The following is a 25028-nucleotide window of genomic DNA, read 5'->3' as shown; positions in this document are numbered from 1 at the left end:
ACTTTGGTGTTGTCTGCGGTCCCCCTTGTTGAGTTTGCCTTCTACCCCGAGGGCACACTCGAAAGGGTTGTCTTCCTTGGTGGAACTGCCAATTTTGCTGTTGGCCTTGGCTTACCCCTTGGTAACTGGGCTGATATGTTCGGTGTGAGGCTGTGGGTTGGTGATTACCTCTGCCTGATGGTCTCTTTGAGGGTGTGATCCTACGCATGCCTCTAAATTGTAGTGCGCCCATAGACCTTGCGGTTTCGTTGTCTTTTTTCAACTGATTCAGTTTTTCATCTACAACGCTACCAAACAGTTGTTACCCATTGAACGGTGAGTTTAGTATATTATTTTGTACTTCTGGCTTGAAACCGGATATTCTTAGCCACGCATGTCTTCTCTCGGTAATGTCGATCATCAACTGTCTGCTAGATGTGTCTGCTGCGTCTAGGGCAGATTTTAAACATGTGTTTGCAATGTTCTTTCCCTCTTTCACTAAGTGGTTTGCCCTTCTCTGGAACTGTTCTGGCAGGTGCTCAATAGTTCACCTACCTCTTCCAAATGCGGATATGCTTGTCTGTTTATTAACCCCTTAACCGCGGCGCAAATTCTAACGCGGTGCGGGAGAATTAAAGAGCGGGCAGGGCTGTGACGGCCAACGGATGTGGGCAGCACCAGGGAGGTAGTGCTTGCGTCGGCCATTGACCGACGCAAGCACCAAATGAGTTAATACATTTGAGTTTGCAATGCGCCACTGAATTGCAGCACTTCTTTCGACCTTTCTCCCCATAAGGTCCAATCTGTTGATCTCCTTGTCTGGTGATGGTCCAACATTGGTTGGTACGTTGGCCCTTTTTAGGTCTCGCCTAGCGTTGCAGCGCTCATGCGCTGCTTGCTCTGCGAGGCATCTTGTAATCGAGGAGATTACTGAAGTGGAGTTGAAACCCCGCCCATCATTTTAATTGGCTGGCGTCAATCGTTTATGGTAAACGCTGGCTTGTGATTGAAAATGAGGCTTCTTTGTTACCGCCCTGTCTTATTTTTGGACGGCCCACTTGGCCTCGATCGTTTACTTGCGGCGTTACACTGTCTCCTTTAATTACTGGGTAAAGCACTTTCTTTTAGTATTAGCGCAATGGCGACAGCTTGTTTTAGTAGCCTTTGGCAAGGTCTGCCGCGTGTTTATTTTTACAACGCGCTTTCACTTAAAGTAAATGTAAATGTCAAATGTCAAGGTACTTATAGAGCGCACTGTCACCAGACGGCCACCTTGCGGTGTCACCTTTGCGGTTTCCTGGCGCTGATACTCATACCGCTGTGGAACCCCTCCTGGCTTTCCCTGTGAAGTGTCCACTCCTGGGCACCCCCAGGGTGAAGCCAGGCATCCTTAGCGCTGTTGGGGCCGGTGTGGAGGCTAAGCAAGCTATTGCCCAGAGTTGCAGCGTGAGGCCCGTGATTAGAATAGGCACCGAGGCGAGAATAGACAGGTCCGAGGAAATTGAGCCCAAGCCCCGCCGAGGCGGGAATCGAACCCTGGTCCCGGGCCAGAACTCTGCTTCAGGGTCTGCCGCTCTAACCATTGAGCCACACTCCTCCACAAGTGAAAGCGCGATGCAAATATAAACAAGCGGCTGCCTTTGCACAATGGCAAGAGCTTGTTTTACTATGGTGCGGGGCACCAGGGCTTGCATGTCTCCCGATGCCTGCCCTTGTCCAGGACAGCGCATTCTCTGCCTCAACATGGTTCAAAGCATTCTCCAGGCCATTTGCTCAGAGCAACGGAGCTGGCTATGTCACCTGCCTCCCCCGCCATATAATGGACTGCGAGGGTCTTGCAGCCTATCATAGCGTTCTGCCTGGTTTAAACTCATTGCCACGGTAAGGGGTATATGACAGCAACTGATTTGCAGAGTGTGTTGGTACGTAGGTCTGAGAAGAACAAGTTACTTACCTTCGGTAACGCTTTTTCTGGTGAATACAATATCTGCCTGTGGATTCCTCACCTTGTGAATATCCCCTGCGCCAGCATTCCACTGAACTTTTTTCCCCAGCTCTCTACGCCGACGTGGACGTCATAATACCTCGGCTCCGCTCGCGACTCCGTATGACGTCACCGGAGCCATAAGAGAGCCACGTCGGCGTGATGACGTCCGTTCCACCCAATTTTTCCGTGCCTCCGAGGCGAACAGGTGGACCGACAACAGATTCAAAGTATACAACATTCGAAGAAATATACATAGTACATATACAAAAAGGAAAGCTAAGGAACAACAGCATTTCCTATAAGTGTACCAGATAAAACAACATGTCAAGCAAGGCATCCTTTAAGGTATACAAAGGTGGACAACAGGGAGGCGGGTGGGCCAGTGAGGAATCCACAGGTAGATATTGTATCCACCAGAAAAAGCGTTACCGAAGGTAAGTAACTTGTTCTTCTAATGGATACATCTGCCAGTGGATTCCTCACCTTGTGAATAGATTCCCACAGCAGTCCCACTCCCGGAGGAGGGTGTCAACCTTCCTATATCAAAAAGTCCTGCAAGACCGAGCGCGCAAAATGGCCCTCGCTCCTCATCTCAGAGTCTAAGCAATAATACTTTGCGAAAGTATGGAGGGAGGCCCAAGTCGCGGCTTTACAAATGTCTGCCACCGGAACACCCCTGGCCAAAGCAGAGGTAGACGATTTGGCCCTAGTTGAATGAGCCCTAATTCCCTCAGGAGGAACCTTACCAGCAAGGGCGTAGCAGATCTCGATGGCTAGGATGATCCATCTGGACAGAGTGCGCTTGTGCACAGCTTTGCCTTTAGATTGTCCAACATAGCTCACGAAGAGCTGATCGTCCAAACGAAAGTCCTTTGTTCTGTCCAAATAAAATCTCACAGCTCTTTTTGAGTCCAATCAGTGAAGTCTTTCCTCCTCCTTGGAAGGATGAGGAGGTGGATAAAAAACAGGGAGAGTAACGGACTGCCCCAGATGAAAGGGAGGAACTACCTTAGGTAGGAAAGCAGCCCTGGTCCTACGAACCATCCTTTCAGCATGTAAGGTTAAAAACGGGGGTTTTGAACTAAGAGCTTGAAGCTCACTCACCCTCCTTGCCGAGGTTATGGCTACAAGAAAGACCGTCTTAAAAGACAACAGCCTCAAAGGACTACTATGAAGGGGCTCAAAAGGAGACCCCATCAAAAAAGTCAGAACAAGATTAAGGTCCCACTGCGGCATTACAAAAGGAGTAGGTGGAAACCTGTTAGTAAGGCCTTTGATAAATCTTAGTACAATAGGAGATTTAAATAAAGACAGATGATCTGGAAGACACAGAAAAGCCGATCAGGCCGATAGATAGCCCTTGACCGTGGCCACAGCACAGCCCTGCTGAGCCAAGGAAAGAGCAAACTGAAGCACATTAGAAAGATGGGCTTTTAAAGGGTCAATGGATCTCTCTCCACACCATTTAATGAACTTAGACCACCTATATGAGTAAATGGACTTGGTGGAGTGTCGCCTGGCCGATAAAATAACATCCACCACATCAGGCGGGAGAGAGAAGGAACTCAAGTTGCCCCGTTCAATCTCCAGGCATGAAGGTGCAGGCTCTGGAGGTGGGGGTGTAGAACCTGCCCCTCCGATTGCGAGGGGAGGTCTGCCCTGAAAGGGAGATGGAGCGGAGGGTGCGATGAAAGGTGAAGTAGATCTGTGTACCACACTCTTCTTGGCCAATCCGGGGCGATCAATATAACTTGGGCCCGGTCTTGGCGAATTTTCCTCAGAACCCGAGGAATCAAGGGTATGGGAGGAAACACGTAAAGGAGATGTGAGCTCCAACTCAACTTTAAACGCGTCCCCTGCAACGGAAACTGGAGACTACAGAATGACTGGCAATGCGCGTTCTCGCGGGTGGCAAATAGGTCTATCTGAGGAGTCCCCCACATCCGCAAGATGTGACGAACCACCTTTGGATGAAGCCTCCACTCATGGTCGGCGGAGAACTGCCGACAGAGACTGTCCGCATGTACGATCAGCGCCCCGGCCAGATGATTCGCCATCAAGCAAATCCGACGATCCTGAGCCCAGGACCAGACACGTAACGCTTCTCTGCAGATACGACCCTACTGCTCCCTATTTGTTGACATACCACATGGCGGTAGTGTTGTCCGTCAGGACTTGAACCGACTGACCGCGAAGGGGAGAAAGGCCTTGAGCGCCAAACGTATCGCCCGCAATTCCAGAAGATTGATATTAGACAATCTTTCCTCTGGAGACCAAAGACCCTTGATCTCCAGATCCCCCAGATGAGCACCCCACCCTAGAGTGGAGGCATCCGTTATCACTGTGGCCACAGATGGAGGAAGATGAAAGGGCTTTCCTTGAGACAGATTGCCCTCCACGCTCCACCAAGACAGATCCGCTGCAGCTTCTCTGGAGATCCTGATCGACTCCCTGAGATCTCCGCTGTGCTGATACCACTGCCTGCGGAGGCACCACTGGAGTGCCCTCATGTGCCAGCGTGCATGGTTGACCAACACAGTGCAGGAGGCGAACAGACCAAGCAGGCGAAGGACCTTCAGAACTGGAACAACCGCTCCATTGTGGAATAAAGAGATCATCTCCTGAATGTCGAGAATTCTTTGCGGAGGAGGAAATGCTCGACACACAGTAGTGTCCAGTACTGCCCCTATTAACAGGTTGCGCTGAGAGGGCACCAGGTGAGATTTGGGCACATTGATCAAAAAACCCAAGTCGAATAACAGTTGAGATGTTACATACAGATGATGCTGCACCATCTCTGGAGACCCTGCTTTCAGAAGCCAGTCGTCCAGGTAGGGGAAGACCGGAATCCCCGACCTCCTGAGATGAGCAGCCACCACTGCCACCACCTTTGTGAAGACTCGAGGTGTGGTAGTAAGACCAAACGGGAGTACCGCAAACTGGTAGTGTTGCGACCCAACCGTAAAACGGAGATACTTCTTGTGCGACTTCAGGATTGGGATGTGGAAATACGCATCCTGCAAGTCGAGCGACACCATCCAGTCTCCTTGCTGAAACGCATGAAGAAACTGTGCCAGGGTCAGCATCATCTTGAATTTCTCCTGTTTCAGGTAAAAATTCAAGATGCTGAGGTCCAGGATTGGACAAAATCTGCCTTCCTTCTTGGGAATCAGGAAATACCGGGAGTAGCACCACTGAACCCCTTTCATGCTCTGGAACCACCTCTATCGCACCCTTTTGAAGCAAAGCGAGAACCTCCTTTTGCAGAAGAAGCAGATGGTCCTCTAAGCAAAAACCCTGGCAAGGAGGGTAAGGGGGAGGAAACTCCCGAAAGGGAAGGGCGTACCCATTCTCCACGAGGTTTAAAACACAAAGGTCCGTCGTGACCGATTTCCAACCTCGCAGAAAGTGGGACACCCGCCCCCCACAGGTCTCACATGATCTAGGATGGGGGAATCTAAGGCTGCTTCCCTGGAGCTTCATTGGGAGCAGAGGCGGCAGAAGATGAAGATGGGTTGCGGCCAGAACCTCTCTGACCCCTTTGTCTTCCTCTATATGACCTTTAGAGAGGATTCTGCTGATGCTGTTGTTGAGGTTGACGGAAGGTACAAAATGAAGACCTCCCAAATCCTCTATACTTTCTGAAGCCAAATCCCTTAGCCGGAGTCTGTAAACCCAAAGACTTCGCAGTAACCCTGCTTTCTTTAAACCTCTGTAAGGCGGAATCGGCTTTCTCCCCAAACAGTATTTCTCCATCAAAAGGCAAGTCAACTAACGTGGCCTGAACATCCGCAGAGAAGCCGGAAGAACGAAGCCAAGCTTGCCTCCTAGTGGCTATCGAAGACCCCATAATTCTAGCCACAGAATCAGCCGTGTCTAGACCCGACTGAATAACCTGCCTTGCGGCAGCTTGAGTGTCCGTAACAACCTCCATAAAAGAGGCCTTCTCTTCTTCAGGCAGCTTAGGGACTAATAGCTTCATCGAGTCCATCAGGGCATGAACGTAGCGCCCCAATAAGCAAGTGGCATTAGTCGATTTAAGAGCCATGCTTCCAGATGAAAAGACCTTTTTGGCTGATTGTTCGGTCTTTTTAGAATCCCTATCCGCTGGTGCTTGAGGGAAGGCGCCTGACGATTGCTTCGAGCAGGAGGCTTGCACCACAAGGCTCTCTGGTGAAGGGTGAGTAGAAAGGCAGCTCGGATCCCCCGGAGCCACCCTGTATCTCCTTGCCACTTGTCTGGATACTGCAGGCAAAGAAAGAGGCTTGTGCCAAACGTCAATCACTGGCTCTAAAATAGCCTCAATAAAGGGCAACAAGGGCTCCACAACTGACGATGGTGAATGTAGGACTTCTGTTAAAAGGTTTGGTTTATATCCGCAGAGGACAACTGTAAGTCCAGCAACTCTGCAGCCTTTATGATGACCGAATGATAAGGAGCCAACTCTTGTGGAGGAGAAGGCCTAGCAGAAGAATGCTCCCATTCTGCAGTAGCATCAAGTCCACTAGCATCTTGAATGCCTTCAAACTCATCAGTTGATTCACCAACCTCACCTTCCTCCACTTCCTCTCCATATCGCTCCTCCTCCAAAATCCTCTGGGCCTCTCTTCGAGAACGGATCCGAGGACCCGGCGTCGGCGGGCGTGGAGCAGATGGAGTCAGCATCGGCGTCGAGGGAGGCTCCGAAGAAGGCAAACGATCCAGACGAAGCCGGGATGGATCTCCAGACGGCGCCGAGAACTGCCATGAAAGAGCCATCGGCAAGAAGGGCATAAAAGGAGCTTGAGCATAATGCTGCGGCTCTCCCAAGGTGTATGCCATTGGACCCACAGGACCAGATGGTGCGCCAGATGGAAAGGCAGCCCTTTGAAAAACCCCATACATCGCATTGAGGAAATGTGTTGTATCCACACCCGGAGTGGGGAATTGCGGGTATGGGTTTGACCCTGGATCCGGTCGAGGAGTATCAGGAACCGGAGCCGAAGTGTCCTCCATTGGCGCCGCAGGTTCAGCTGGCAGTGGAGAAAGCTCCTCCTCCTGCTCCAGATCGGCGTCGGAAGCTGGAGACTCCACTGGCGCCGGTGACTGAGCCGGTGACTGCGCCGGGGACCGCGCCGGAGTCAACTTCGACGAAAGTGTCTTCTCTGGAGACATACGGGAAGGAGAAATAACTTCCTTGCTTCGACGCCGAGGCGACTTCGACCTCGAAGCCTTACTCCTTGACGATCGGCGCCGAGAGCTATGCTCCCTCTTCTTACAGTGTTTCTTCGACTTCGAAGAGTGTGAAGTCGACGACTCCTGCCTCGACTTCTCCTTTTTCCTACCTCTTCTTTCCTTCTTTGCCTTGGCCATAAAGAGTTTCGCCTCCCTCTCCTTCAGGGCCTTGGGGTTCAACTTTCTACAGCAGGAGCAGTCATCCACATCATGATCTGAAGAAAGACACCACAAACAATCTTCGTGGGGGTCAGTAATGGACATGTGGCCCCCACATTCCCTACAAGGTTTAAAACCTGACTTTCTCGTCGAAGACATGGCTTATCCAGAAACAGTAACCCACTGCAAGACAACAACCGTTGCGCGTCGACGGCGCGGAAAAAAGGGAACTGACGTCATCACGCCGACGTGGCTCTCTTATGGCTAGGGAAAAAAGTTCAGTGGAACGCTGGCGCAGGGGATATTCACATGGTGAGGAATCCACTGGCAGATGTATCCATCAGAAACTGGATTCACTCCCCGATCTTACAGTCTGCGTTGCAAAAACACCAGGAAGGGGAGTGACACAGGCATTATTCTCAAGTTAAGCGTACACAGATAACCTTTGTCTGCCATCTTTAGCACTTGTATGCTAATTTCGCGGTGTGCGCACAACAAGAACCAGTAGGCTGCTTTATTATCGCCAAGTGCTGTTTTGTGCGTATTGGACTATAATGTGACGGGGAGATCCAAAAAAGCATAGCACTGCTGCATTGCACAAGGGCTTGTCCTGCAGCCTAGGGAAGCGTTGTCATGGCAGGTAGATTTTAGGAGCCAGCTGTAATAAGAAAGGAAAACAAGCATTGGCAAACCTCACCTTGCCATTGGTTTCAGCGTTGCTGCAGAGCATCCCAAATGCCTTGCAGCCCACCTAAATATTCAAAAGAAAATTGACATGGCCACCTGCGTCATTTTGTAGTATGCGCCTACAAAATGATGCATGCAAGTTAACAATATGAACTGGATCAGTAACAAACAAAAAATGTGCGAAAGCATTTTTTTAAAAAGCATTTGCAATGCAGTATGTCCGCATTTGCAAACTGCACCTCTTACTTTCAGTCTTGCTTCTCATAAGCAAGGACTATATACAAAGTGTGTGTTTATGCACCTCTTGCATTTTTTCAAAACACAAAAATAAAAGGCAGTGTCATTTACAATGCCATTAGCTCAAACTCTTGCAGATGCGAGACCTATTGCATTACAAATGCTTGAGTCAGCTGGCACTGACCCCTTGATGTACAGCAGGTCTTTTGAAGAACACTTATACTTCTTCTCACCCCTTGGAGTGACTGCATTGCATGTGGCAGGCTCTTTGAATGCATCTTTCCCTTGGTCCAGTACACTGGGTAGCATGGGTAGAAACTGGCTCCTGGATTGTGTAGGCAGCAAAGTTTCCAGTAAAAAGCATGATTGTGGTGTTTCCTCTTCAGGTTGTACTCCATAGGTGTCTACAGCTCTTTTTATGACTTGATTGTACAGCCCCATGTCATCTGGTGGTGAAGGCCTCGAAGGATAGGTGTTTACAGCCTCCTCCGGTGATTCGACATCGGGATCCTGCCATTGTAGGTCTTGAGTGTCCGAGGTAGCGGAGCCCACATACGTTAGTGCCTCATCTTCCTTCCTCCTCGAAGAAATCCTCCTCTTCTTCTTTGTCGATTGGTTTAGGAGTTGTTGGTGGCTGCAATTCTTCGACTGATTTCTCTGTGTCAGTCAATGCTTTGGTGGTATCTTGAATTGCTTCAAGCTGTCGTCGAATTCCTTTTTGCGTTGCAAAAATATTTGCCATCTCAGCCTTTTTTTCTCGATCTGACGCGTGTGTTTCGGCGTCGGGACCCTCAGCCCTTCTTTTTGTGTTTGACAATGAGGACGCTGTCGTCCAAGTCTGGTTCGATTTTTCTCATTTAGACGTCGAGGCATCTTTTTTGCGTCCGTCTTTCGACGTCTTCGCTCTTTTGAGATTTTTAGCCGTCTCAGAGTCCTTATCCAAGGATCCGACAGTCTGTTTTTCTTTGGAGGCGGTTGCGGTCGTCGACGGCTTCTACGCAGAGGCTCCCTTAGAGGTCTTAGAGACATATTTTCATGTCTCATCGTGTTTTTTCGAGGTCGGCGGCTCCCTTACCTCCTTCGAAGTCTTCTTCTCGACCTCTAAAACTGGGACGTCTGTGTCCTCGTCAACCTCCAGGCCTTCGGCGACATTGTCCTCCACTTCGCTAGAAAGGCCCATATCTCGAAGTGATGGTGGTGGCCCCTGGCCCTGCATGCTGAAGTTGGCCCTTCTCTGTCTCTCTCTTACCCTCAAGGTCTTTGGGGTAAAGGCTGAGCACGTGTTGCAATCTTCACTTTGAAGATCCAGCGGCAGGCAAAGGTTGCACACTGGATGCTGATCTTTTTGAGCGTACTTATGACAGTTCTTGCAAACTTGAACGGTGTCTTGTCCATTACCACACACAGGGAGCCCCCTGTATGCGCATTCTTCGAGTAGTCGAAGTTCTACTCTGCTCTTTGGCGCACACCGGCTTGTCGGATAGTACGTCGAAAAGTCTTTTATGGCTGTTTTTATGTAAGTTTGACCTATTTTCGCCGATTCTTCTCCAAATCTCTTCCGTATCGATCCAGACCCAACGGCGGAAAAAAAGAATCTGAAGGTGGCTACCATAGGTGGTCGCTTCCGGAGGAACCATGGTGACGTCACAAATAGACACCAAAAGGTGGTATGTCGACCCCCACCAACAACAAAAAGAAGAAATCCAACAATTCCAGACCCAACCACTAGATGGCAGAATAATGAAATTTTGTAATATCGTTATTTTATTTTATGATTTTCTGTGTTTTGAGAAGGGAGGCATCTTGCACACATTTATTTTCACGTACATATTAATTTTATTTTACAATTGTTATTTTTCCTATTGTAATATTACCTCGCCTGTTATGCATGAACAGGCTTGAGCAGGTTCCAGTTCTAGCTTCCAAACGGACGCATGACAGTTGGCACTGTTCTCCTTAAAGGCAACACTGTTTTCTGTGGGCACACTTACTTCTTGATGAATTCAAATTTTCTAGGAAGAATCACGGTCTCCTTGTTTCTGTTCTGGTAACCAGTCTTTGACAATAACAGTTCGAAGCAACCAAAATAAAAACAAACCATGGAAAATCAATCACAGCTAAGTCACCCTACTGTCTCTAGTGACCTGACCCATTGTCCCATGCTGCATTATGTAATAACGAAAATGTGAATGACACAAAACCAGACCAATGGATGAAGAGGTCTGACTGAAAGCCCCTGTGAATCACGCCACATAGAATTCAAAGAAGAAGCAAATGTGCTGGTTAATGCCATATCGAAAAAGGCTGATGTCAAACTAGAAGATAAAGACCATTTGCTGTTGCCCAATGTTCCAGAGGCTTCCTGCAATTTGCCTACAAGTGCAATTAATACACAAGATGAAATCCATTCCAAGGAACAGAACATAAACTGCTTTGGCTTCTTCACCTACCAGGAAATTCAAAGGCGCTCCCATCTAATCTCGGTTTCTCTGGGAGATTTTCCAGATCGAAGCTGAGCGAAAGCACATGGAGTGAAGGGAAGGCAGTAAGAAGATTGTGTGCCAGCTCCAGGGTAGGGATGTTAACTGTGAAGTCACTCAGGGAAACAGTACGCAGACAACAGCCGTCAAGGTGGGACAGTGAGACAAGCGCCTCCATAACAGGGAAGATGTTTGAGCCTAAATCTAGAAAACAAAAAAATACACATTTATTAAAAGGTTTGAAAAGTAGATTTTGCAGACAACAATGGCATGACCTCGGTAAGGGTAAAACTGAAACATAAGTATTAGCAGTGAGAAGAAGCACTAGGAAACACTACTCCTGTAAATAGCTAGCATATTTCCTTTACTGTACAATAATAAATTAAGTTTAGTATTATAAAAATCATAATTCTACACCAATACCATCTTATGGTCTTTGCCAGAACAATCGTTAATGTAATTAGTCTACTCTCCACTGCTATCAAGGAATAACGGATAACTAATGAAAAGTGTTTGTAGCAAACGGATTGCTTCCCAGTTTCTGCACTTTTATTTTCAACTTGAATTAATATATTTCAACTAGGCCTCTCCAACTGCACGTTTCAGGCTTGATAAAGAAAATAAATGTTCAGTAGCAAATTGCAGCTTCCAGGGCCTGCAAAATACTACACAAAACTGAAAGGTTAATTACCTGTAGGATTAGTTTAGCAGCTTGAAGATTTTCTGGATTCATATACTGTGCATTATTCCACCATATTTGGATGGGCCTGGAATTCTCTCTTTTTTCGTGAGTGTGGGCTTTGTTGTCATTAACCACCATTTGGTGCTAAATCCTTCATCCTGTGACATCAGCCATAAGCTCCGTATGTGGTCACTAACTTCAGATTCTTTTTTCCCTTTGGCGTCTCCAGAATGCAGTTTGGTTTCCCAATGATCAGACTCTAATCCCTTCCTTCCATTTCAAAATCACGTCATTCCTCAGGGTGGTGGGAGTGTTGCTTGTGAAACCAGAAAAAATTTCAAGCTTCAATATTCCTACAGGTAAGTAACTATTTCGCTTTGCACATGAATCTTTTCCGGATTCACATACTGTGCAAAGATTTTGTAGCAGTGTTCCCATCCTTTGAGAGATTCGGTTGAAATTAGCATGAACACGTGTTTAAGTACTTGATGTCCTATCTGTGCTTCCTTGTAAGCTTAAATATCACACAGTAGTGTTTAGTGGCTGTGTGAACGGAAGACCATTTGGCTGCCCAACAAATGACAATAGGTGAAACACTGGCAATGAAGGCTAGGTCACTCAATTCTTCCTAGCTGAGTGCACTCTTGGTTTCTCTTCCAATGCTACCCCTGCTGCCTTGCAGCACATCTGGATCGTTTGTAAAATCTTGAGGTAGGTTCCAGTGGTTAATGGGGATCCTTTCCTTGCTGCTGCAAACGAAAAGCAGAACAAATTTCCCTATCTGACCCGCTGTGTTTCCTGCTAGTTCTACAACTTTCCCTTTAGAAATCAAGCGTGAGCAGGGCCAGTCGTACTTGTGACTTTGGTTGTTTAAAAAAGGCTCTATAGCCTGGTTTACAAGGAAATGTGATATCACCTTCATGAGAAACTGAGGGTTTGTCATCATCGCCACTCTGTCCCTATGTATCTGTAAGTAGAGTTCTTGTATAGTAAGAGCTTGCAGATCGCTCACTCCTAGTAAGGCTGCGATAAGAAAGGCAATCTTGAGCGTTAAATATTTGAGTCCTGCCTTGTGCATTCATTCAAAAGGCGGTTTCATCAATTCTGAGCACCAGATTCAAGTTCCAAGCAGTAAGGGTGCCGACACTGGTAGGGCTATTCTCTGCGCCTCTTCTAGGAACCTCCAGATTACTAGTGCGCTGAAGACACTTCTTACTAAAATTCCCCTTGAATATGCCACAAAGTCTGACAAATTAACTTTTAGTAAGGCATGAAAAAGGCCTTCATCTAGAAGCTATGTGAGGTTCTGGAATATGGTAGTATCCTGTGCGCAGCTGTCTTTTCGCACCTCTAGTGCACCAGTGAATCACCATGCTCCATTTTGCTGTGCAACAGCTTTGCATATTAGACCTCCTGGCTTCTCTTCGGACTTCCAGTTATCTTTGTGGTAGTCCTAGATGACCAAATTTTAAGTCTTTGGGAGCCATGCCGCTAGGTTGAGGGTGGCTGGTTCACATGCACCCTTTGTGTTGCCAATAAGTCTGGATGAGCTCGTAGTCTCATCACACTCAAATGTGCCATTTCCACTAGCTCTGAGAACCATGCTTAGAATTAGTGTCCTGCATGCTTGCACCTGTCCAGTAGCAGCCATATAGGTAGGGTTGAGCGGGAAATGTTTGCAAAATCCTCTGACCAGTCAATTGATCAATAGTGTTGATACCTGGATGCAAAGCTATGTTATTTTACATACTTCTGGGTTGCAATTTGCGGCTCGTTCTATAGTTTGAAATAGTTTTCTACTATATGCGGTTTTAGTTCTCACTAATGCGAGGTATTTGCATATTTGGCTCTTTGTTCTTAATCCCAGGCAGGTGTAAGGCCTTTAAGGTTATCTTTCTCATGATGGCCCATTTCCATATTTCATGTGCTAGTTGAGCAAGTGGGTGTGACCTCTTTCCCCCATTGTTTGTTGAGGTTGTGTTCCCCACTGTGGTTGTGTTGTCCGTTCAGATCTGAACTATTGTCCTCCTTACTTGGGTTTGAAAGGCTTTAAGGACATAAAATGAACGTTGCAGCAATTCCAGAAGTAGTCTCATGTAAAACTTGGAAGAAGGTATAAGTGGGATGCAAGACGCCATCATGCCTAGTAGCATTCCAACTGTCCTCACTGTCATAGGTCACTGGTAAAGGTGAGTTTGCTCCGTTAGTGCCTTGATCCTTTTTACAATTGGATAAGCTTTGGACTGTGCAAGATCCCCCTCTTCCCTGTATTTTTCTTCTTGAAGCGAGGCGTCTGAATAGTCCTGTGGACTGCAGAGTGCCCATTACCTCTTCGGTGTCGTTTTTTTTTTTGTTCTTTGCAAGAATTCAGTCACTAGAGTTTCGATGAGCCTCTCACCATTTAAAAGCATATTGATCACTTCTGTCTGTATGCCCGGCTTGAACCCAAACACCGTCTGCCAAGAGTGTCCTCTTAAGGTGGTTCTAGAACAAAACAGTCTACTTGCTGTGTCTACTGCATCTAATACAGACTTCACGCATGGCCTTCCTCTCTTCAATAACAGTATTTTTTTTAATGCTCCGTGAGCTGCTGCATGAGCGCCTCTATCTCCACCCATTGTTGGTAACTATCTACTGAATTCGCTAGATCCCACTGCATGGACGCTGCCCCCTCCATTTTCCTTCCTACCATCTCCACCTTCTTGCACGACCTATCTGGTCTGCAAGTGGTCTGGTGTAAGTCCCAAAGCTGCAGGTGCTTTTATTTATTTAACAAGTTTTATATAGCGCTGACTAGACCCAGAGGTATCAGAGCGCTTTACAGCAGCTAGAAGAGGTACGGAGAATAAGACGAGTTCAGCAATGTCAAAACAAAACCATAAGGGCCAACAAAATGATTAAACCCAAGACTTAACATAAATAACTAGAACAAACTGTATATGGTGGGGGGGGGGGGGGGGGGGGGGGGAAGAGAAAAAAAAGGGAAGGCTAGAAGGTGAAGGAGGTGGGAGAAAGTGGGAGGAGGAAGGTCTAGGAGGGAGGAGAGGGGAGATAGGGGGCGGGGAGGATGTGGTGAAAGGGAGAGAAGGGGAGAGGGAGAATGGAGAAAGACAAGGGGACAGACAGGTAGAATCTGACATGGAGTAACTGGGAGAGTGTCGGAGGGCAAGCCGAGGGATTAAGGACCCCAATATGTGTAGAGGAGATGACGTTTAAGGTCCTTTTTGAAGCAGAGATAGGAGGGGTTGCAGAGCAGGTCTTGGGGGATGTTGTCCCAGATGCTAGGAGCGTTACCAGAGAAGGAGCGAGCTTGTGTGCATTTCTTATTTAATTGGTGAGGGACTAGAATGAGAGCATTGGTACTTATCGTCGGTCGGGAACAGCCCACTTTGTGGAGTTTATCAGCGAGGTACGAAGGGGAGTTGTGATGTAGGGCTTTATGAATAATGCAAGCAGTCTTGTAGGATCTGCCTTCGATAGGCAGCCAGTTGAGGTCTTAGAGGGTAGGGGAGATGTGGTCAAAGCGTTTGCAGTCGGAGATAAGTCTGGCAGCTAGGTTAAGCACAGTTTTGAGTGGAGCGAAGTGGATTTTAGGCGTACCGGAGAAGAAAGCTTTGCCATAGTCAATTTTCGACAGGACCAGTGCTTGGACTACAGATTTAAAGTCATCAGCAGGAATGAAGGGTTTGATTTTCTTGAGATGGCGGAGAGAGAAGAGTGCCCCCTTGGCCGAGTTTTATTATATGCAGAATAAGTGTCAGGGCGTTGTCAATGGTAAAGCCTATAGATTTGACTGAAATGGATAAGGTAAGAAAGCAGTTGAGCGCATTCAGGTCTTGGATCCAGTCTTGGATGGGAAGCGGATTGTTTTTCGGAGAGAAGAGAATGATTTCGGTTTTATTCAGGTTGAGTTTGAGATGGTTATGGTGGAACCAAGATTGGATCTTAGTTAGAGTGTTTTTAAGGTGTAGAACATCAGAGCGGGACTTAATCTTAAAATAGAGTTGCCTGTCGTCGGCATAGAGGTGGTATTTGATACCTGCATTTTTAAGAATGAGGGTGAGCGATTCCATGAAGAGGTTGAAGAGGGAGGGAGAGAGAATAGAGCTCTGGGGAACGCCAAGGGAGATAGGAGTGGGGTTAGAAAGGCAGTACAAGATTTTGATTTGCTGGGTTCTCTGCTTGAAAAAGGAGGTGAACCATTGGAGGACAATCCCATTGAGGCCAAAGCGAACTTTGAGAGTGTTAAGTAGGGTAGAGTGGTTGACAGTATCAAAAGCCACAGACAGGTCTAGGAGGATGAGAAGGCAAGAGTCGTCCTTGTCGAGGGAGTGATGGATGTCATCAACTATGTTAAGCATAACAGTTTCAGTACTGCAGCCTTTTCTGAAGCCAGATTGCAGAGAGTATAGGAGATTGAATGAGTTAATGTGATTATCCAATTGGATAAGGGCGCATTTTTCAAGGGCTTTGGAGAGAAGAGGGAGGTTAGAGATAGGGCGGAGATTATTTGGGTCGTTAGGGTGGGATTTGGGATTTCTGAGAATTGGAGTGATTTGTCCGAGCTGGAGGGAGGCAGGGACACACCCAAAGCCTAAAGAGGAATTGATGAATGTGGTCCAGAAAGGAGCAATGATATGTTAAAATCTTTGATTAGGTTAGAAGGGAAGAGGTCTTTGGTGTGGGAGGAAGGCTTAAGGTTAGTGATGATGTCATAAACTTTGAGTTCAAAAACGAGGCGGAAAGAATTCCAGGAGGTGTTATTTTTTTTGCTGGGGTTTCTTGGGGATGGATTCTGGAGGGAGGGTGTCAAGAGGGAGAAGAGAGGGGTCAGTGGGTGGGTTGACAATGGCAGGAGAGTCCGAAGTTATGTCAAAGGAAGATAGAGGGGAAGTTGAGAGGGGAGTTAAGAGGAAGGATTGATCAATTTTGGCTATTTTTTCGGAGAAGTTTGCAATAGCTTCACAATTTTCAATGGAGGACTTAAGATTAGGGGGGGCAGAAGACGTTTGGTTTTTGACAATGTTGAACAGTTCTGTGGGTCTATTTTTGGCCCGATCAAGTTGTGCGCGGAAGTAGGAGGTCTTTTCATTCAGGATGTGCTTCTTGTAGTTGTACCTAGCGGATCTGAGTAGGGCAAGAATGGCGGGGGAAGAGTGTTGCCTCCACGTTCTTTCCGTCAATCGAAGAGAGCATCTTTCATTGTTGAGATCAGGGTTGAACCAATATTTGGAAGGGATATTTCGTATTGTTTTAAGCTTGGGAGGGGCAAGTTGGTCAAGCACCTCTTTATCCGAATTATTGAAATGGTCTGTGAGGTCATTAGCGCTAAGGGAGGGAGGATTGAGTAGAAGCTGAGGTGCTTTGGATCTCTTGTGGGCAGTGGAGACTATGATGGCGCAAACTTCCCTGTTCCCCTTAGTGTAGCTTGGGTCCTCATAAAAGTGTATGTAATTCATCTCTATTCTTGTAGTTCCTACCTTAGCCACTGCTGGTTTCTTAAAAACTTCACCTCTGGAATAGAAAACTGGGCAACACTGGAAGGGAACTGGTTTCTCATTTGTAAGGGTAGAAATATCAGTAGTAAGAAGCATGACTCGGTTGACTCTTCCTTCAGATGTTCGCCATAGGTGTCAGCTGCGCTATTGATTAGAGCACTGTACACTGCTATATTATCAGGAGGTGAGGGCCCGGAGGAGTATGACTCAACCCGTCATGTGGCTGGGTTAGGCACAAGAAGAAACGTTATGATTTACATGGACACAGTATAAGTTGCCTTCTTTTCTTACACAACAACTTTTGACATATTTGCTTGCGTAACTGTGCAAGTATAGTGTCTCAGACACAGCATTCCTTACATTTCAACTTTGTAGGCTCACTATCACAACACCTTGAACATATAGTAGAAGGCCTAAACATACATTGAGCTAATGTTATTGTTTGTTGATCGTCCGTAAGTTGACACTATCACAAATGGTTAAACAATATCAGCCTGGCTGAGGAGATGGCACAGAAGCATGGGTGCTGTTTATTATAAATACCCCAACATTTCTGTGTTTAGAGAGAGGAGCAGTCTGCTGACACTGCAAGATTGCTGCTGGTCAAAAGTTTCAGCCCAGCTCATTCCTGTTTCCCTCTGCAAGGAGGGATGTCCAACTTGTGACCAAGACGGGGACCTGCATACACTTACCCTCAGGTAATTGGGAGTTAGATCATCCAGTAAGGGATTTGGCAGATCACCTGCCGTAGGAAACTAGGTTAGGGTGCACATAGTAGGAGTACACTATACAGTACTTCTATACCAGCATATATACACAGCTTTAGAACAATGTTGGAACTGTTTATCCTTTTCACTTTTCTCGTAATGCTAATTACTTTAATCTGCTTCCGTCTATTAATCATTGCAGCACGTCTTCTATACAAGAATCGCAATGGGTCAAAAATTTTGAAATGCCTTGTTGTGCATTTCTTAGGTATCTCTCTGGGTACGCACAAGTGATTGAGTGAAGAGGTTCTAGAACTGTTACCACAATACCTGGGGGAGTCAGGGTTGTCACTTTCGGAGGTTGCATAATCTACTTACCTCCTTCCTAGGGTTAGGGCTAATTATGGTTGCACTGTGAGCTAGCAGGACTATAGGCCAATATATCCTGAGGGTGTGCATGTAATCAGTCTGGCACAATCCTGATGTTTATGTTGTCCAACAAACGCACAGTTGTACCGGTGAGGTACAAGCTGTATGATACCCCTTCCTCATGTGAACTAGTGTCTACATCCTACCAACCCTGCTCCACCATTTTGACCTTGAAGTATGGATATACTCCATACTACTCCTCTTGCTCACCTCATAGTCGAAGAAGACCTGGTGGTCTTCCTCTGGAGTTTTTGCATCAAAAACTGTGGGTTTCATCTCAAGGTTTTTTCCACAAAGTCTTTTTAGGTATATGGTAGCGCTTGAACGAGTCATTGAACTAATTTTTCAGCTTTGTTGTAACCTCCACTTCTGTATTAAGATGGTGTTTTATTCTTTCAACATCAAGGGCTTTTTTCTTGGTATCAACATTTTTCTTTTTTACATTGCAACCTCTTCTTTTCAGCCCTTGTCCATCGTGCACGATATCTTTAGACTCTGACCCATGGGATTCCTAGTGCCTGTGTTTCCCTCAACCATTGGTGGCTTCAGTGTCAGGGTATACCCTGAGGACAACAAGCCTGAAGGTTTCGGCTTCACCTCACTGCGCACATAAGGAGTTACCTGGCATTTTCTTGGCGTCTTTTCCAGTTAAAACTCAACCCTCTTGCGATCAGAGGCAACTACATTTCCTAAGAATTTTCTTTGTTGTTAGACTAGCCCAGATCCTTAATTGAGGAGTGCTTGGACTGTGCAATTGAGTAGTGTCCCCACCTCTGATTTTCCCAATGATTCGGATGAAACGCTGCACATGCATCACAGCACTCTGCGCTGTGGCCTTTCAGCAGACAAAGTTTGCGCACCTCGCAGCTGTCTTCTTGTGAGAACATATAGCAACACCAGGGGAAAATCTAAAAGGAGTATGCTCCATACCATTCTCATTTTCTGATCCATGTGGTCGACTCCTCGAGAAAAAATATTCAGAAAATGTCAGTATTCTTTAGTGTTTTTAAACGTGTTTGCTGCTCGTCTATGATCTTGTCGTTTTCCTGGACTGTTCCAATTTTTTTGCTCAATGTTTTACTGAACAAAACCTCAATCTTCTCCTCCAGCAAGCACATCTCCTTCAGCCACTCCACCGGACTTCATTGGACTGATCACAGCTGCGTCCACTTCAACTTCAGGAGAACCACGACCCACCACCACCACCCGCAACAGGCTCCCCGCAGGAGCTGGAACAAGATCACCGCCGACCAGCTCACCACCTCCCTCAGCCAGAACCCTCCCGCTAGCGCAACGGACCCCAACGAAGCAGCCCGCAACTTCACACAGTGGCTCACCAACTGCGCCGACGACCTCGCACCTCTGAATAACCCACCCAGCAGACCCGGCAGCAAGAAAGCCTCGTGGTTCACCAACGAACTCAAAACATCCAAGAAAAACTGCCGCACCCTTGAAAAAGCCTGGTGCCACGACCAGACTACAGAAAACATGACAGCCCTCAAGAACGCCACCCGCATACACCACCAGCTGATCCGCACCACCAAAATAACAACATTCAAAGAACGACTGGACAACAACACCCACAACAGCAAGGAACTCTTCAGCATCGTCAAAGAGCTCTCCAACCCCAGCCCCGGAAACAACGACATCACACCATCGCAAGACCTCTGCGACTCACTCGCCTCATTCTTCCACCGCAAGATCGCTGACATACACAACAGCTTTGGCGCACAGACCACGCACCCAACCACCGAACCAACGCCCCCCACCACCACCCTCTGCAACTGGACCCCGGTCAGCACCGAAGACACCACCCGCACGATGAACACCATCCACTCCGGATCCCCTACCGACCCCTGCCCCCACCACGTCTTCAACAAGGCCGACTCCATCATCGCACCCCAACTCCGGGACATCATCAACATCTCCTTCACCACCGCCACCTTCCCGGAGAGCTGGAAGCATGCCGAGCTAAGCGCCCTCCTGAAGAAACCGACAGCGGACCCCACCGACCTCAAGAACTTCCGCCCCATCTCGGTCCTCCCTTTTCCTGCCAAAGTCATCGAGAAGACCGTCAACAAACAGCTCGCCGCCTTCCTCGAGACGAACGGATCCCTCGACCCCTCACAGTTTGGTTTCCGAGTTAACCACAGCACCGAGACCGCCCTCATCGCAGCCACCGACGACATCAGATCCCTGCTCAACAACAGGGAAACAGCTGCCCTCATCCTCCTGGACCTCTCTGCAGCGTTCGACACATTTTGCCACCGCACACTAATATAGCGCCTCAGCAACACCGGAATCCAAGAGAAGGCACTGGAGTGAATCATCTCGTTCCTCTCCGGAAAAACCCAGAGAGTCCGCCTCCCCCCGTTCCGTTCCGCAGCCACCGAAATCATCTGCAACGTACCTCAAGGATCCTCGCTCAGCCCCACCCTCTTCAACGTCTTCATGAGCCCCCTCGCGGCCATCGCACGCCAACACAACCGTAACATAACTTCTACGCCGACGACACTCAGCTGATCCTCTGCCTCACCAACGACCCCGCCACCGCCAGAGCCAGCCTACACTAAGGAATGAAAGACGTCGCCGAGTGGATGAAGAACAGCCGCCTGAAACTGAACTCAGAAAAGACGGAAGTCCTCATCCTGGGATCATCCCCCTCCGCCTGGGACGACTCCTGGTGGCCCCCTGCCCTGGGCACCACCCTCAAGCCAACGGACCACGCATGTAACCTGGGCTTCATGCTGGACTCCTCCCTCTCGATGACCAAACAAGTCAACGCCGTCTCGTCATCCTGTTTCAACACCCTGCGCATGCTCCGAAAGATCTTTCGATGGATCCCCACCGAAACCAGGAAGACGGTCACCCAGGCTCTCGTCACCAGCCGACTGGACTACGGGAACACCCTCTACGCGGGAATCACAGCCAAACTACAGAAAAGACTCCAGCGCATACAGAACGCCTCCGCACGACTCGTCCTGGACATCCCCCGCCACAACCACATCTCCGCCCACCTGAAAGACCTGCACTGGCTCCCAGTCAGCAAGAGGATCACGTTCAGACTCCTCACACACGCACACAAGGAACTACACGACCTGGGCCCCAAGTACCTCAACAACCGCCTCACTTTGTACACGCCCACCCGCCAGCTGCGATCAACCAGCCTCGCCCTCGCCACCGTACCACGCATTCGCAGAGCCACCGCCGGAGGAAGATCCTTCTCCTACCTGGCGGCCAAGACATGGAACTCCCTCCCCATCCACCTACGGCTGACCCAGGACCATCACTCCTTCAGGAAGCAACTCAAGACCTGGCTTTTCGAGCAGTAACGGACCCCTCCCCCCGAGCGCCTTGAGACCCTAGCGGGCGAGTAGCGCGCTATATAAATTGTTGATTGATTGATTGATTGAATCTTCCGCTTCACTTACTCCAGAACTCTCGATTATGCTTGCAGACCACCAACAGAAACAAGCATCGGCATAGCCAATAGGTCTCCCTTTTGGGACTTTATAAGTATTTAGTTATGCAGCAGAATATCCTTGGTGCAACAACACCAACTGTTGCCTGGCTAAACACTTATAAGGTCCCAAATGCGAGACCTATTGGCTATGCCAATGCTTGTTGTTTGAGTATCAGAGGGTCTCCCTAATAGACATTCACATTAAAGCAGTACCACAGGCAGGTCGGTGTGTTCAGAGGACCATACGCTGAAGCATTTGAGCAGCACGCAGATATGCGTTGGGTGTGCACTGGCGCGTGAACATAGAACCTTGAAAGGATTGTATCATATCTGCACAGCAACAGGGGGGAAGTAGATGTCCTTCTGGTCGGTGTAAATCTAACTTCCCAATGCATCGCTTCTCAGCTGAACATTGTCCCTTTGACACAATTGGGTGAAAAGAGTGTACTACCTCTGTAACACAAATGTTCATAGGTGTGCAGCGCGTTATTGCTGATGTGCAGACAGTTTACTTGTAGGCACTATATTAAGTCCAAGGTGAAATATTTTCCAGGGTATGTTGACATGCCTTAAAATATTGAAAAATGTGACCAGTTCTACCGGTTTTCTTGCAAACCCCACTGCGTTTATTAATATTTGAAAAATGATGCTGTAAATCGTACGATTGTTTTCTAAAGCAATTCTCGGGTAGGAGCCTCTTTGTCTTGTGCACTACATTGTAGGGCTGGTATATACTTTTCTTCCGATGGTGGTTTGTGTCTAAATTCAGCCCTGGTAGATCTTTCATTTTATACGGCGGTCATGAAAATTTTTAACCCTTTCGCTGCGGCGGGAATTCCGCCGCACCACTGGGAGGTGCGGGGGGGCAGCGCGGTGGCGCTGTGCTCATGACAGAGCCGCTCCGTCATGAGCCACGGTTGAGCTGTGCTCATGACGGAACGGTTCCGTCATGACTCCGCCCAGTTGCGTTGTCCCCCCGCACAGGCGGGGAAACAGCGCCGCGTGGGCGGAGCGGCCGCCAACGGTCGTGGCATGACGGAACCGCTCCGTCATGAGCACACGGCAACCGTGGCTCATGACGGAGCGGTTCCGTCATGAGCGGGGAAGGGGTTAAGTAGGTTTCTAGGCAACCAGTGTGTGTTGTGTGTTTACATTCTGCTCGGAAGAGTAGAAACTGTGTTCATGCACTACACAAACCTGTACTCCTCCCCAGTACAAACTAAGCAGGAGATTGTCTGCAAGGATAATTGTGCAGTGAAGCACGACATTTACGTAGCTTGACTTCGGCAGTTGTGCCGTTTCTGTGTTGTGAATAACAGCTGTTCACTTTACTCAGCTGATCATCCTCAGAAACAGATACGCTTGATTTGGCCCAGCTGGAAATTTATGACTTGCACATCACTCACCCTAGATGTCGGCAACAAGTTCATAATTTACAGTAACATATTTCCACCATATAGCACCCAGTAGTGAATTTATTTACACGTTTGTATCTAAGCATTGAGCCATCCATAAATTAATTACTTTCTGCCACTCAGGAGACATAGAAAAAGGTGTTAACTACTCCATCGTGTAATTAGAGAGCATACCTCTACACCAAAGAAGTACAATATGCAATTACTCTCCATATTGTGAAAAAGATATTATTTCCAAGTTGTGCATAATTATTGAGCTGGAGGGGAGGAAGGAGTCTTTTATATATTTAAACAGAAAAGATAAAGCCAGTGTGCTATGGCAGAACATTATAGTGCGCAAGAGCTATTAACAACCAGAGAGACAGATGACATTAAGCCATTAAGAACAAGCATTGGCCGCGCGCTCAAAGTTAAAATAAAAAGCAGGTGGCCTTTACAAATTAAGAGACAAACTTAAACCTTCATCCTTCAAGAACGACAGAAGTGACGTGACAGTGTGTTTACAGAGCAACAAAGTTCCCAAAAAGGTAGTAGCAGGCATCATGTAACTATTACATTTTGAGTGTGAATCAAGCATAGCGGCACCAGCACTTTACTTTTAACATTAAAAGTAAAGCGCGGTTCCGCGATTATAGCAAAAGTAAAGAAATAGATGTTTTTTTCTATTTCTTTATTTTTGCAAAAGTGAAAGTCATCACGGTGCTAATGACCCGTGAAAGACACATGGCGGCCGGCTGAACGCGTGCACGCTCGCGTTAACACAAGCGCTAGGCCAGCAAGCAGCACTTTGAAAACTCATCTACTAAATGTGTCTCTCCGAGCAGCGCATGCGCGCTGACTCAGCGAGTCCTAAAAATTATCTTAAGATGGTGACCACACGCTGGGGATTCTGGGGCATACTTCAGGGTCATAGGAGGATGGACATAGTGCCACACGGTGGTTAACGGTGACAACACCCACACAACAACAACAACAAAAAGACAATTACAGACGCCACTACTGGATGCCAGAATAGCACACTGTGTGTGAATCCAGATAAGACTCACACTGCAAAAATCAATATGTTAAATGCAAAGGGGCTGGAAAGCAATGGAGGAGCACGGGGGGCTGAAATCAAGGGAGCAACAACTCAACATACAAGGGAAGGAAAGTCGCAGAGGAGTTTGAGGGAGAGAGTGCTGATAACAGACAAAGGAAAGCTACGAAAAGGGAAGCAGGAGGGGTGGCAGGGAATCAACAGAAGAGCTGGATGAAGAGCAACTTGGAGAATATGCGTGTTGAACCTGGCCCTTTTTGCAGGGCTATCCCCACACTTTTTTTTTTTTTTACTTCCTCCTGTTTTTTGTCTGACCTTTTTTTGTCGGCTTTAGGACTCCATGCGCTTTACCACTGGTGATCAGTGCTAAAGTACATGTGCTCTCTCCTTTAAACTTGATATGATTGGTCTACACTTGTGTGGCATCTTTTTTTCTTTCATAACATTGTATTGTCAACAGCCAAAGTAGGCCTGGCGAGGCCAGGTGCCTAAACAGTACAATATACAAGGTAGCCATAGCGATGTCAACATTTTGTTGCCAATTAGACAAAAGGAGGATAAAATGCAAGTAAACATGTCATACTAATCATAAACTGAAGTGTCATAAATCCAATATACAATAAAGTATGTGTCAAAGTGTCCCCCAATTGAAGAGCAAAGACACTAATCCCATATTCGCCCCACATCGTGTCTGTTGTGTCCATTGCTAATCCATTGAGACAACTAAATCCTCTGATAATCCGCCCACCTCTTCCATTTCTTGGGATGTTTCTGGGGGCATCCCCTTGCCGCAAATATAGGTGTTTCCAACCCCATACAGAAATTGAGGCCCTTCTTCCACACCCCAAGGGAAGGTTGTGTGGCATATTTAATTTACCTGCAAGTCCCTTGTACAGTGGTATCCCATATAACAGGGTCTAAAAATTCAATTCTACTAGTGGGCCTGCAAGACTGCTTGCACCACCCACAAAAGTAGACTTTCAAACCTATCTCAGGCCTCTGCCACTGCAGGGCTTGCATGCACAGTTTACTGCCACAGAGACTTGGCATTTAAA

The 25028-nt window shown here is 47.6% G+C and overlaps 1 protein-coding gene across 1 annotated transcript in view; it reads right to left on the bottom strand.

Moving 5' to 3' along the window:
* The window catches only part of LRRC41 (leucine rich repeat containing 41), a 229010-nt gene that overhangs the window by 67574 nt on the left and 136408 nt on the right, over window positions 1-25028 (bottom strand). The window contains exon 5 of the mRNA XM_085602751.1: window positions 10714-10947. Coding sequence (XP_085458877.1) covers window positions 10714-10947 — 234 coding nt within the window. The remainder of the gene's footprint in view (window positions 1-10713; window positions 10948-25028) is intronic.

The sequence above is a fragment of the Triturus cristatus genome, chromosome 4_2 (genome assembly GCF_964204655.1).
Source record: "Triturus cristatus chromosome 4_2, aTriCri1.1, whole genome shotgun sequence".
Lineage (NCBI taxonomy): Eukaryota > Metazoa > Chordata > Amphibia > Caudata > Salamandridae > Triturus > Triturus cristatus.
The sequence above is the reverse complement of the archived record's forward strand: the minus strand, read 5'-3'. Positions and strand labels throughout refer to the sequence as shown.